This window comes from Artemia sp. Qi Xiang Cuo, chromosome 10, assembly GCF_049724085.1.
Source record: "Artemia sp. Qi Xiang Cuo chromosome 10, ASM4972408v1, whole genome shotgun sequence".
NCBI lineage: Eukaryota > Metazoa > Arthropoda > Branchiopoda > Anostraca > Artemiidae > Artemia > Artemia sp. Qi Xiang Cuo.
The window spans coordinates 45,825,681-45,839,290 of NC_142803.1; the positions used below are offsets into that span (position 1 = coordinate 45,825,681).

The 13,610-nt window shown below is 35.4% G+C and overlaps 1 protein-coding gene across 2 annotated transcripts in view; it reads right to left on the reverse strand.

Moving 5' to 3' along the window:
• Window positions 1-11,455, reverse strand: part of LOC148947818 (uncharacterized) — a 50,831-nt gene extending 39,376 nt beyond the window's left edge. For both annotated transcript variants that reach the window (XM_089095463.1, XM_089095462.1), the window contains exon 1: window positions 11,365-11,455. In XM_089095463.1, the coding sequence (XP_088951589.1) occupies window positions 11,365-11,421 (57 nt within the window). In that variant the 5' untranslated portion in view covers window positions 11,422-11,455. The remainder of the gene's footprint in view (window positions 1-11,364) is intronic.
• Between the last annotated feature and the right edge of the window lie 2,155 nt (window positions 11,456-13,610).

Here is a 13,610-nt window from a genome sequence, read left to right on the forward strand (position 1 = left end):
AAAAAATGGAGGGCAACTAGGCCCCCTCCCACGCTCATTTTTTTCTCAAAGTCACCCAATTAAAATTTTGAGACAGCCATTTTGTTCAGCATAGTCGAAAATCTAATAAGTATGTCTTTTAAGATGACTTAATCCCCCACAGTTCCCAGGGGAAGGGCTGCAAGTTACGAACTTTGCCCATTGCTTACATATTGTATTGGTTATTGGAAAGTATACAGACATTTTCAGGAAGGATTTTTTTTGGTGGTGGAGGGGGGCTGGAGGAGGGGCTACTCGTGAGAATCTGTCCGTGGAGGATGTTTCTTTGGGGTAAGGGAAATTTCTATAAAGGGGGCGCCGGATTTCCAAGCATTATTTAAAAAACGATCAGATATTATAAAAAAAAACAAGTTTTTTTAACTGAAAGTAAGAAGCAACATTAGAACTTAAAACGAACAGAAATTATTACGTATAGGAGGGGGTTCTCCCCCAAGTCAATACCTCGCTCTTTACGCTACAGTTTTTTTTTAGTGCTTTCGAAAGAGCTATCTGTTCTAATTAAACGGCCTTTGTGATTCAGGGGTTTGTTAATTATTTTTTTTTTCAACTTTTAACGTAAAGAGCGTGGTATTGACTACGGGGAGAACCCCCTCATAATAACATATACGTAATAAAAAAAAACAATAAAAAAAGAAGCAATACGGTTCAATAGTAATCGAAACTTTTAAAAACGGAATTTTGATGTCAATAAATGTATGAAAAGAATGGGCTTATAATGTTGATTTTAAATATATAAATTTTATTAAGTTTAGTATTACTCATTAAAGGCTACAAGCCTGAGAAAATTTACCTGATTTTTAAAGAGGGGGGAAACATCCCCTACAAGTGAAAGAATTTTAATGAAAATCACACTGTCAGATTCAGCGTATCAGAAAACCCTATTAAATAGGTTTCAAGCTCATATCTGCAAAAATCTGCAACTTTGTATTTTTTGCCAGAAGAAAAATATACGAATATAGAAGTTCGTTACGCAAGTTAGTTTGTAAATCACGTCAGAACAAAATTTAGAGACAGCAATTTAGCAAAAGAAAAGTAAAATTTTTATGCAAATTTTGTTTACTTATTCAATGACGGTGAGCCAAAATAAAAGCTGCATTAACTAAAAAACGATCAGAAATTAAATAAAAAAAAACAAGTTTTTTAAACTGACAGTAAGGAGCGACATTAAAACTTAAAACGAACAGAAATTATTCTGTATATGAAAGAGGCTGTTCCCTCCTCAACGCCTCGCTCTTTACGCTAAAGTTTGACTCTGTCTCACAACTTTATTTTTTTCAACAAAAAAAAACTTTAGCGGAAAGAGCGAGGCGTTGAGGAGGAGACAGCCCCTTTCATGTACGGAATAATTTCTGTTCGTTTTAAGTGTTAATGTCGTTCCTTACTTTCAGTTTTAAAAACTTGTTTTTTTTTTATTTAATATCAGATCAAAGACTATTGCATAACTGACGTTTTTGCTTGAGCTTCATCATTTAAATCTGTTTTTAACGAAATCAAGCCAGAGAATTGCGGTAAAATTTTATTTTGGAAACCTGACTGTTATTGGTAATTATCTGGTCTTGGTAGCTACGTAAAAACTTTTTTATCAAACGATAAAGCAGTATCAACACCACTGACTATAATCAAGTATAGAGTATGAACACAATATGTTAAAACAGTAAAATGAGAGACGCAATTTTAACAGATTGTAAAATGCAGGAACATGGGCGTAGGGAAGGGCTTTAGGGGAGGGCAGCTGCCCCCCCCCCCTAGAACTTCAAATTTACGATAAATATTAGCGACAACTTTTCGTATGTTGGAATTTTTTGTTGGATGTTACCTGGTAGATGGTTAAAAAAGCTGGAAATAAACAGAAATTTCCAAATATCATTTGGGATATCAACATTTACGTTTCAATCTTCAATATTAATTCTTAGTCTGATATATGGATAGGAGACTGGTCCATGATTGACTGATTTTTACTTGTTTAACTCTCCATGAATTGATTCAAGCGATAAGAAGTTGCTGAGCATGCCAAAGCAAAAGTAACTCATTCAATACCATCCTTGAAAAAGACAATAAGAAATACTCCGCCATTTTTCCACCTGGATGCCTCTCTATCCAAGTGGTCAGGAGTGCCAAACCTGGGCCATCCCGGCCCTGGTTTGGTCGTCTGTGGCTTACGTTTGGCCACCGGACAAAAGAAAAAGAAAAGTGACCAGGGGAACATTAAAGCTTGTTTTTCGGCTATAAAATTAAGAAAGGATATGGTCAGCATTAAAAACTACAAAATGAATTTCATTAAGGTTTAAAAAAAACTAAAGAGTATTAATTACAAATTATACATTGACTGATCAACACCAAAAGTAAGCCGCGCCGCTAATCTTGGTGTTCTACCTTTCAGTGGTGGCAGTTTATTTCAACTTCTGTCTTTAAGACACTATCCATGTCGTCAGTTAGCGCAAAGTCTCTTGCTCCAGTCTTCTTCCAAAAGAGGACCTTAAGTTCTTCAGTTGCTACTTTTTGATAATGATAATATTGTGAACAGAATTCCCTTTCTTGCTCTTCAGCTCAATCAGAGTGTGATCACCAGCCTTGACTTTCTCAGTGTCAAATTAGAAGTTGCTGGTAGGGGGCTTGTCTTCAATGTCTCTGCTGGGGTCTGAAGAGTTGTTGTATACAGAATCATCGACGTCAGAATCGTCACTCTAACTGTAGCTCTTGCTGCAAGAGACACGCCTTTTGATTTTTAGTCTTTTCACTTGTCTGACTTTCTTCCGTTCCAGGATTAGGGCTTTTTGGCAGATACAGCTTTTATCCTAGCAGTAATGCATTCTTTCATGGGGGTGTCAGTGAGAACTTCTGACTTTTTTGTATTTTTTTCCTGTTGATTTTTTTACCATTTGGCGTGCATTATTACCAAGTAGATTACATCAAAAATCAAGATTATCTTTACCAATTGATGGGGGAGGGGGTGGAGGGATTTCTCTCTTACAAAACAGAATCTAAATAAACTTTTGAGGCTTGTCCTATTGTAACAAGAAATAAAGTTTGCTTGCCCATTCATCTACTTACAAAGCAGAGGCATTTATTGTACGAGAGGGAGCTCATTTTCCAAATCTAAACTAGGAAGCTATAGGGTAGCCAAGTCATCGAAGGTAGAAACATTTGGGGGGCTTGCCGTTTTGTTTCAGAAGAAAAAGACGTTAAAAACAATTAATAAACATGTTTTCATTCTTGCTAAATGTCATTCTACTGAAAACTTTGCTTCATGACTCTAAAATTGGGAATGTTATTTCTTGTCGGTTTTTTGTACCAACCATTATTCTGATACAAATCTCCTTTAGCTAAAGATCAGACCACGTTGACAGGTCCCATTGTCGTAAAATCAGGAAATACACACAACGTTGAGAATGGTTAGGTAGGTGATGTGACCACCGGGTGCTGTTGGCATTTTTTAGTAAGATTGATTTTTTTTTCTCTTATTCCAATTACGTAAATAATATAAATTAAAATATTTTCAGTATTCTAATAGAGCCCAGATGATTATATCTTTTATAAGAAAAAATAGAGCCTTAGCCCCCACAATTTGAAGGCACTGCTCAACCCATTCGGCTATGACGAGGTATTTGTAAGCTTAATATTGTTACCACTTTATTAATAAGCTTGAACCTTACGAGCCAGCCGTCACAATTAGTCCTGAAGATGGTGTTTTTAGACGGTAATAACGCTATTGTTCAAAAGTAAATATTGTCGCCAGGAATAGAAGATATATCATCTAAAGAGCAGGGAAATCGATTCTGTCTGGAGCTTATCTATTCCAGGCTTTTTCAAGAGAGGGGAACCGTTGGCAAAGTACTCCTATATGGTAATCCGTAGAAATTTTCCATGGATGAGGGGGAAGGGACCTACAAAACTTTATTTCAGGGGAGGTTGAACTTGAGGAAAAAACCTATTTTTGTAGAAAATATGTTAAAGTGTTTCCAAATATTTGATTAGAAAGTTCCTCTTCCCCACTTTTCTCCAATGTATTATTTTTAGTTTAGAGATTTGTTACAGTAAAAAATAATTATTTCGTCCTTATTATAATAACAAATGAACTTATTAGTTCAGCAATTTTTTCCAATTTGTAATTCATGAGTAGGCCCATTTGGGCCTACTCATGAATTAAAAAGTCACATCGAGACGTGACTCGGTCCAAGAGTAACCAAAAGTCAAAAACTCTGAAAAGGGCGTTTTGATGACAAAGTAGGAGGAGAATTAACTATTTATCCTGATTCCAAATTTATAAAATTAATTAAGTTTAATGTTGAGGTTGGCAGGAAACAGGGTCAATACCCCACTGCTCAAAGTCGGGTCTGATCTACTGGAGGAGGCTGAATAGTTCAAGTACCTTGGTAGTGTCATTAAATGTGACGGTAGCCTTGAGCGGGAACTTAACACACGCATTGCATGCACAGGAAGCGCCTTCAATAAACTAAGAAATATGTGGAGGAATCCAGCATACTCCTTGAAGCTCAAGTTCCGGCTTTTTAATACTAACGTCCTCTCTGTACTAATGTACCTCTGCGAGTCTTGGGCGTTGACTAAGCAGCTGGAAAAGCGAAACCAGGAAAATCTATTTTCGACACATCCTTGGTATCCATTGGACTGATAAACTCACTAACGCCTCTATCAAACAGTCCGTGGTAGCGAACTGTAAAGTAAGGAGTGACCCGGCTCAATAGTAACCGAAACTCTAAAAAGCAGAAGTTTGATACCACTAGATATATAAAAGAATCTCCTTTTTATGCTGATTTCAAATATATAAATTTAATTAAGTCTAGTTTTACCCATTAAAGGTTACGAGCCTGAGAAAATTTTCCTGATTTTGAAAAAAGGAGGAAACCCTTGAAAAGTCAAGTGACCTTAATGAAAATCACACCATCAGGCTCAGACCCCATTTTAGACGTTTTGATCTTCTTTCTGCAAAAATGTGGAATTTCGTATTTTTTTGCCAGAAGAAAGATCACGGATGCGTTTTTTTTTCAGGTGTGATCACATCAACCCAGTGATCGTAGAATATCGAAAGAGGGCTCATTTGCACGGGAAATAAAAGTTCTAGTGCCCTTCTTAAGTGACCATAAAATTGGAGGGCAACTTGGTCCCCTCCCCCGCTTATTTTTTCCCAAAATCATCCGATCAAAATTTTGAGATAGCCATTTTGTTCATCATATTTGAAAGGCCCAATAACTATAACATGACCGACCCTACCCCCCCCCCCCCCCCAGAAAGTTATAAGAAAGGTTTTTAAGTTACAAATTTTCCTATTGTTTGTGCATAGTATTTGTTATTGGGATGTATGCATACATTTTCGGGTGGGGGAGGGGGACACATTTCCGCTGAGATCTTTTCCATGGAGAGGGAAGTTTTCAGGAAGTGAATTTGTCAGGGGAAATTATAAACTGGGGGAATTTCCCAGAATTCTTATATAAAATTATTTTTATATTTCTTGCTTTCTCTTTTCCGTCTCAATTTTACACGCGGAGTGGTTAAGAGTAATTTCCCGGGGTAAATTTTCACGGAATTGAATTGTGTAGAGAATATTTCAGTGGGATGGGGGTTTTTCTCTGTGATGGTGGGGCCAGATTTCCAGGCATTTAAAAAAACGATCAAAAATTAAATAAAAAACAAGTTTTTTCAACTGAAAGTAAGGAGCAACATTAAAACTTAAAAGAACAGAAACTATTACGAATGTAAAGGGGGTTGCCCCCTCCTCAACCTTGCTCCTTACGCTGAAGTTTGAATTTTGTCCCAATTCTATAAGAATGACTCTTGAAACACAAGGGCCGTTTAATTAGAACAATAAGAAGACGCTTCATAAAAGCACTAAAAAACTTTCGCGTAAAGAGCGAGATGTTGAGGAGGAGGCAACTTCTTTTATATGCGTAATAATTTCTGTTCGTTTTAAATTTTAATGTTGCTCCTTACTTTCAGTTGAAAAAACTTGATTGTTTTATTTAATACGTGGAAAGACAAAGCATCCACTCGTAATCGATAGAATTGTGACTAACTGATGGCGTTATTGGGGTCACATGGTTCGGATAGGTGAGGGCCGCCTACCCCATGATGTGTGGTGTTGGGTTTCTTCCGGCATCAGAAGACGTGGGTGACAGAAAGCAACACTAGGAAAATGCCTTGAGAAGGATGCTGCGCTATTGAGATCGTCGCTTGAAGAACTTTGGTCAAAAGCACAAGAGAGGTCGTCTTGGAGAGGCACCGCTGTCGCCTTATGCGCCAGCCGGCGTGGGAAGACCTGAGTCTAAGTAAGTAAGTAAGTTACCAATCGAAAGCTTTGAGCCTGAGAAAATTTATCTACTTTAAAAAAAAAGGGGGAAAACAACCCCAAAAAGCCAAGTGCTCTAATGAAAATGACAGCATCAGACTTATTACATGAAAGAGCCCTAGTATAGAGGTTTCAAGCTCCTACATACGAATATCTGGAATTTTGTGTTATTGGCCGGAAGAAAGATCACAGATGCGTGTTTTTTTTGTTTGTTTTTTACTCTTTTTGTTTTCTCAGGGGTGAATGTTATGTAACCGTTTGTCTTCGAAGATCGGCAGAGAGCTCATTGGAACATAAATTAAAAGTTCCAGTGCCCATTTTAAGTAACCAAAATGACTAAGGGAAACTGGCCTCCCCCCATACCACTTTTACCCCACAGGCATCCTTTATGGAGATGCGTTGGTACCCCACAGCCCCTGGGGACAGGGCTGTAAATTGTTAGCGCTATGAAGAGCAAATTGTTATGCAATTTATCCGTTGTTTACACATAGTGTTTGTTATTGGGAACTATTCGGAAGTCTTCGGGGTGGCATTCTTTTACGGGAGGAATTCTTCACAAGGAGAACTTTCTGTGGGAAGAGATTTTCTATGGGACAAATTTCCAGGAGAAATTTTGGGGGGTAAATTCCATACTGGGTAAGGGTATTTCATGGCATTATTTGAGAACGATCAGAAAGTAAATAAAAACATTTTTTTTTAATAAGGAGCAACGTTAAAACTTAAAAGAACAGAAACTATTCTGTGTGAGGGGTTCTGTCCCTTTTTAATTCGTTGTTCTTTATTCTGAAGTTGGACTTTCTGTCCTAATTCCTTAAGAACGACTTCCAAAACACAATGGCCGTTGAAATTGAATGAAGAATGTTTCTAAAGAACTTTGATAATTTCTTAAACCACATTGGTCTGCCACAATAAAAAATTTTTTAAAGAAAAACTATCAAAATTGGGTTTTTATAAGGACAAAGAAAATACTGCAAAAATACAAAGCGAATATTTTCCAAAATGACTATCTAAAAATTTTGATCGGATGTATTTGTTGAAAAGAGGGTGTGGAAAAACTAGCAAAACTTATAGCCCCTGCCCTGAGAATTATCGGGGGGGGGTTGACCTTACCTGAGACGTAATTACTAGACCTTTCAATTATGCTCAACAAAATAGGGCGTGGAGAGGAAAAAAATGGGCGTGGGGAGGGGGGCTGGTTGCCCTTCAATTACTCTTGACTCTTAAAAAGGACACTAGAACCTTTTATTTCCAATCGAATGAGGTCTTTTTGAAGTTTCTACAACAACTCCTTTTGTATGAAGTGCCTTCGTCAGAAAAAAATACATTGTGCCCACATCGCTCTTTACTTAGGCAGCGTTATTGTGTTGCCTTTGATTAGTACAAAACTATAAAAAAATATGTCGATTCTTACAATTTAAGTTGAGTATGACGTCTCCTCCCTCATCGCTTTAGTGGATATGTCCTCTATTACTGTACTATATGGTCTGTTAAAGTTATTTCTCTCTTTTTACTTTTTTTATATGGCTTGCTTATGCTTTGCAATTGATTGTGAGCTGTGGTAGTGATGCTTTTACTGATTTGCCATCATTTGATGAAAAATTAAGGAGCATGTTTTTTTTTTTTTTTTTTTTTTTTTTTTCTTTTTTTTTTTACAGAGTTGCCATAAAAATTACACCAAGATCAGACAATTACCAATAAGACAGAATACTTCAAAATAAGAATTAACCACAATTCTCTAGCGTTGATTTTGAAAAAGCAAATATAAACGATGAAGCGTGAGCATAAATATCACCCGTGTGTATTCTTTGACTCAGATATTACTTAAAAAAAGAATTTATCTAGGCCATGGCCATACTTTATGTAAACAATTTCTTAAACCACATTGTCTTTCTATTAATAAATGAAACGAAACTAGCCTGCTACCCCTGCAGTGTTGCTGGGGAAGCTGCTAGGATGAAAGAATCGAAATATTAATAGTAAAAAAAAAACTGTTTACGTCCACAGGGAAGAGGGATTGTATCATGAATTATTAAATTTAAGCGTTAACAAAATAGACGAATTTTAGACGGTTTTGAGAACTCTTAGGTGCAATAATATATCTGAAAAAAAATCTTAAGAAACAAAGTTGCTATGACTATGGTTAAGAGGTAATGTGAGGTGGTGGGAAAATTTATCAACTGGATAGCTTCACTTGCCTGATGAGTATTGTTAGTAAAGTTTTGGATGTAGCGAAGATGGATTAAATGGGATAGCCAAGTCGATGATGTTTTTTCGTAACTGAAAAAAGTTTGGAACAATAGACAGATAAGTCTTCAAACTATGATTAGAATATTGGAAGCTACGGTAATGAGAGTTACCAATTATGTCTTTGAAGTTTGGGTGCTTTGAAAGCTTTAGGAAGATATATTAAATTTTTTCAGAGGCAACGATCGACTAATGCCTCAATAAAGCTATATGCGTCTCACAAATTATTTTTCCAGCCTCTTCGTATAGAAAGTGCAGCCAGGAAAACTTGGGAAAAGGTTCAATCGACCGGAATTTGAAAGTTCCCCTGTCCTTTCTGAGGCCAAAAATTTATCAAAATTTACAATTTGAGCTGGCCAAGTGGACCTTGCCTAGGTGAATCTAAAAAATTCACTTGTGGGGAGCTGACAAAGGTAAATCAATAGAAACCATGTGTATCCACACAAAAAAAAAAAAAAAACTTATTTAAAATATCTCGAGAATAGCTTAGGGTACCATTGGAAATATCAGGCTATGTGTTTGAGGAGGGGGATAGGACACTAAAGATTTTGTGTTTAGTATACCTCAAGTTATTTTTTTGTCTCTGATCCTTCTAGACAATCAAACTGTGTCCGTGATAGCAAACTGTAAGTAAGTAGTGACTCTGGCCAATAGTAACCGAAACTCAAAAACGGTTATTTTATCATAATAATACATAAAAAATTGACTTTTTTGCCGATTCCAAATATCCAAATTCATTAAGTTCAACGTTACCCATCAAAAGCTTTGAGCCTGAAAACAACTTGCCTGATTTCAAAAAGGGGTGGACCCCCCTAAAAACACACACAAATCTAGTGATCTTGTCAAAAATCACACCATTAGAATCACTATATAAGAAAACTCTTTTGTAGAGGTTTCATGCTCCTATCTGCAAAAATGTGGAATTTCGCCTTTTTCCCAGAAGAAAGATATCCCCTGAAAACTTTCCTTCCCACAGAAAATTATACCCATGGAAAATCCCCTCCCCCGAAGAAAATTTCCATTTCTTAGGCATGGGCATGATCGAAAAAATGATCTGAAATTAAATAAAAAAAGCTTTTTCAACTGAAAGTAAAGAGCAACATTGAAACTTAAGACGAACAGAAAATATTCTTTACATGAAGGGGGAGGGGTCTAATCCCCATCACTGTAAGTCCCTGTGGAACTTTCACACTGGTCACATTGGTCTGTAAATTAACACTAATTTTTGACCGTTTTTTTGCCTAATTTTTGACTAATTTTTAGCTAATGCCTATTCCTTTTAAGTGATGGTGAATCAGACGACACTATTTGTATCCATGTTTTTAAGATAGTGTATCTGCAATAGATGTGGATCGGCTTGGAGGGTCGATCTGTAACTGTCATACAGTGTTGAAGGGGGCTAAGTAAGCCTAGGATTTCGACCTTGGGGGAGGGGACTGAGGCAAATCAAAAGAAAACACTTGCATCCTGTTTATCAAAGTAGAATAACTGCAACATCTCGGGAACTGTTTAGGGAATTTAATTGAGACTTTCAAAGTGCTGGAAGAAGGGACTACGAATTTGTGTTCAGAGGGAGGGGTGGGGGAACAAATTTGTGTTTCATTAATCCACCTAAAACTTTTGCACTACAAATCCCTGTTGAACTTATAGTCTATTCAAATTCGTCTCAAAACTAACAATAATTTTTGCTAGTTTCATTTCAGATATCTTATATAAGCTAATGTCTGTTCGTTTTAAGTTTTGAATTCACTTTACTTTTAGTGGAATTTTTTAATTGAATAAATAATAAGAAAAATTACATTAAAAATCATTTTATGCCTAGTTGAGGCACATTTGACGATTGCGGACGGAAAATATTGCCATAAATAAGAGAGATTTTCCTCACAAGTGTTCTTAAGTGTTTTTTTTTCACATCTTCTTGAGCGGGGATTTGAATTAGGGGGCTCGGGAGGCGGATACTGATTTTAGACGAATCCCTGAATTACCAGGGGGATGGAAGAGTGAATTGGTATATGGCTACCCTCTCCCCTTAGAATTTAAATAAAATATCTTAACTTCTTTAGTTGAAATTATTTCACCAAAGTATCAGTTTATTTTGATGTTTGTGCTGAAAATTAAAAGTTTATAGCTATCTAGGCTTATCATTGACCATATTAAAAAAAAGTAAATACATGTAAACCCTTAACTTGCAGAGAACACCAAACAGGGTCTTAGTAAACCGCATTTCCTGAAATATTTTACACTTTGGGAGAAAATCAAATTAAGACTTCAAATCAGTGACAATTTAAAGATAAGATCGTTTGAAGTATTTAAATATTTCAATGAGAAATAAATAATAAATAAAATACCTACTTTGGACAGCAATTTTTTCTAATATTCGAAAAATTTATGACAATTTACAGTGATTAATATCTTTACTTCAAATCTTTGTCTCCCTCTCCCCTTCTTCTACCGGAAAATTTTGTGGGTGACCAGACTAGATATTGAAGGTTTTATAATGCAGACTTTTTTGTGGCTAGTTCAGGAGATTTTGCGATACAGCTTTTTGGACATCCGCAAGTTTTGGGGTGGTTCAATGGGACGATGCCAAGGCCTAAAAACTCCTTAAAGGTCCGTGAAAAGGGGGTAACAAACCAGAAATAGTTTAGAAATGGACTTCCTCTGGAATGTTGACCTACCCTTAAGAAAACGTTTAGACCATATAGTGAAAAATTGAAATGGCTTCTATGGATTTGGCTATTAACTTTAGTTAAATACTTAGGTGTTTACAAAATACTTACTAATGTAAAGATACATTTAATCAATAATCCATAGTAACATAGTCCAATCCATTTCATTTTATTAAATTTGATTTAAATAGATCACGGCACATTATTGCTACTGAGAGCAGACGTTTTTTGATAAGATGAAACTATTCTTTAATCTAATTAACAGCGTTTATTAAAAAAAATAATAGCCTAGAGCGAATATTTTTCCTATTGGCTTAAATAGAGAGGTGTCCCAGTAGCACAGTAAAAATTAAAAACCGCAGCGATTAATTTTGTTAAATTTTGTCAGTGAGATGTAACAGATGAACTGTTTTCATATAAAGCATACTCTTCCATGGATTACTGCACACGGCTTTGGTGTGAAAACTGTGACTCACAGCTGATTAATTAGCTATATCTAAAGAATGACATATTGTTGAAAAAATCTATCAATTTCAGAGAATCAGAAAAATGATTCAATTATCAATTACACATTCCCATGGGTACTTTATATCGTTATTATTATTTTCTACAATTAGAAACAGTAAAAAACAAACTTATTTTCAGTTATTTCTTGGCTTTGTTAATTTTCAAATGCTCTGCTAAAATTTGGTACTATTTTACTAGCAAGAAAAATCGCCAAAACCTGTTTATTTCCTTGTCCTTTTCCTAGCGAAATTTATAGTTTCAATAAGAAAGCTGATATGAAACGGATGAATCTTTGAAAGAGCAATTGACGGAGAACCTAAGAATTGGTTTTTAGTTACAAATTAAGAAACAATTCATGGGAAAGAAGACGGTGTAAACTGGAATAAAAACATGAGTGCTGTCGGATAGAAATTTCAAAGACTTAAATAAGGTCTCCTGTCTAAGCCGCCAGTAGGATACACAGATATTTCAATAAAAAAAAGAACAAAAACAACTTAATAACACAATCATAAGTCCTCCCTGTAAAAGAGGGGGATCACGAAACAAGACTTTCAAATATTAAACTAATAATCATTTAAATACATAAAATGCAAAAACACCTACTCACACGAACAGAGAGCAGAAAAAGTAAAAAAACAGCAAAGAACGGGGCAGAAGGAAAGGGAGTTCATTCAAATATGACACTGAAATCAGGCGACGCAGGACTCAACAGATTTGGCAAAAAAAAACACATTAATAATGAGAAATATGAGCTACCTAAATCTCGATGTTAGTAACAATCTCATTGTGAATGGGTCTTTAAACCACATATAAAGCAAACTTGCATGGAAGTTATAATTTTTTATTTTCAATCAAAAATAAGAAAAAGAGGAAGAAGAAATATAAGTTTCCTCAGAGTATTTGGACCAATTATGACGAATTATCGAATAAATATGACGATATAATAATGACGATATAATAAATATGACGATATAATAAATTTGACGATATATGTATATGACTATGATAAATATTGAATAAACATGACGGATTATAGACGAATTATCAGAGTATTTGGACGAATTTTAGCATTATCACTTCTTGGCACGATTATATAAAAACACGTTTTTTTCAATTTAAAGTAAGAAGCAGCATTAAATTTAAAACAAATATAAACTATTCCGCATATGAGGGAGGACTAATCCCTCTTCAATCCTTTGCTATTTACGGTAGAGTTTTGTAGTACTTTAAGAAAGCTTGTTGTTCCAATTAAACGTCGCTTGCGTTTAAAGAGCCACTCTTAAAGAATTGGTAAAAAAAAAGTCAAACTTTACCGTAAAGAGTGAGGGATGGAGGAGGGACCAGCCCCCTCTTATATGGAATAATTTCGGTTCGTTTTTAGTTTAATGTTGCTCCTCACTTTCAGTTGAAAAAAAGTTGTTTTTATTACAAAAAAGTTGCTTAGAAGTTGTCATTAGTGAGGCTCGGCCCTCAATCAAACATGAGTCTTTTTGTTCTGTTTATCGACTCCTAATAATAAGATACTGTTAATTATGCAGCATTTCAAGCGAAATAATTGACAAAATAGAATTAAGAAATCAGCTTTATGTATCATATTTGGATTACCAAATTGATGAGTCTTTAATTTTATTTTCAAAGCAAAGAAATCTGGTAAATAAACTGAGGAAAAAAGCATTGTCTGATTATGTAAATAAGCTGGAGACAATTAAATGTAATATGAAAGAAACATGGAATATTTTAAATAAGATCATGGGTGGCAAGGGAAAAGAGACAACGGCAGACATTAATTTAGAAGGATGTAACCAAGGTGATTCAACTGAAATTGTAAATAAAATTTTAGGTAAATAAAT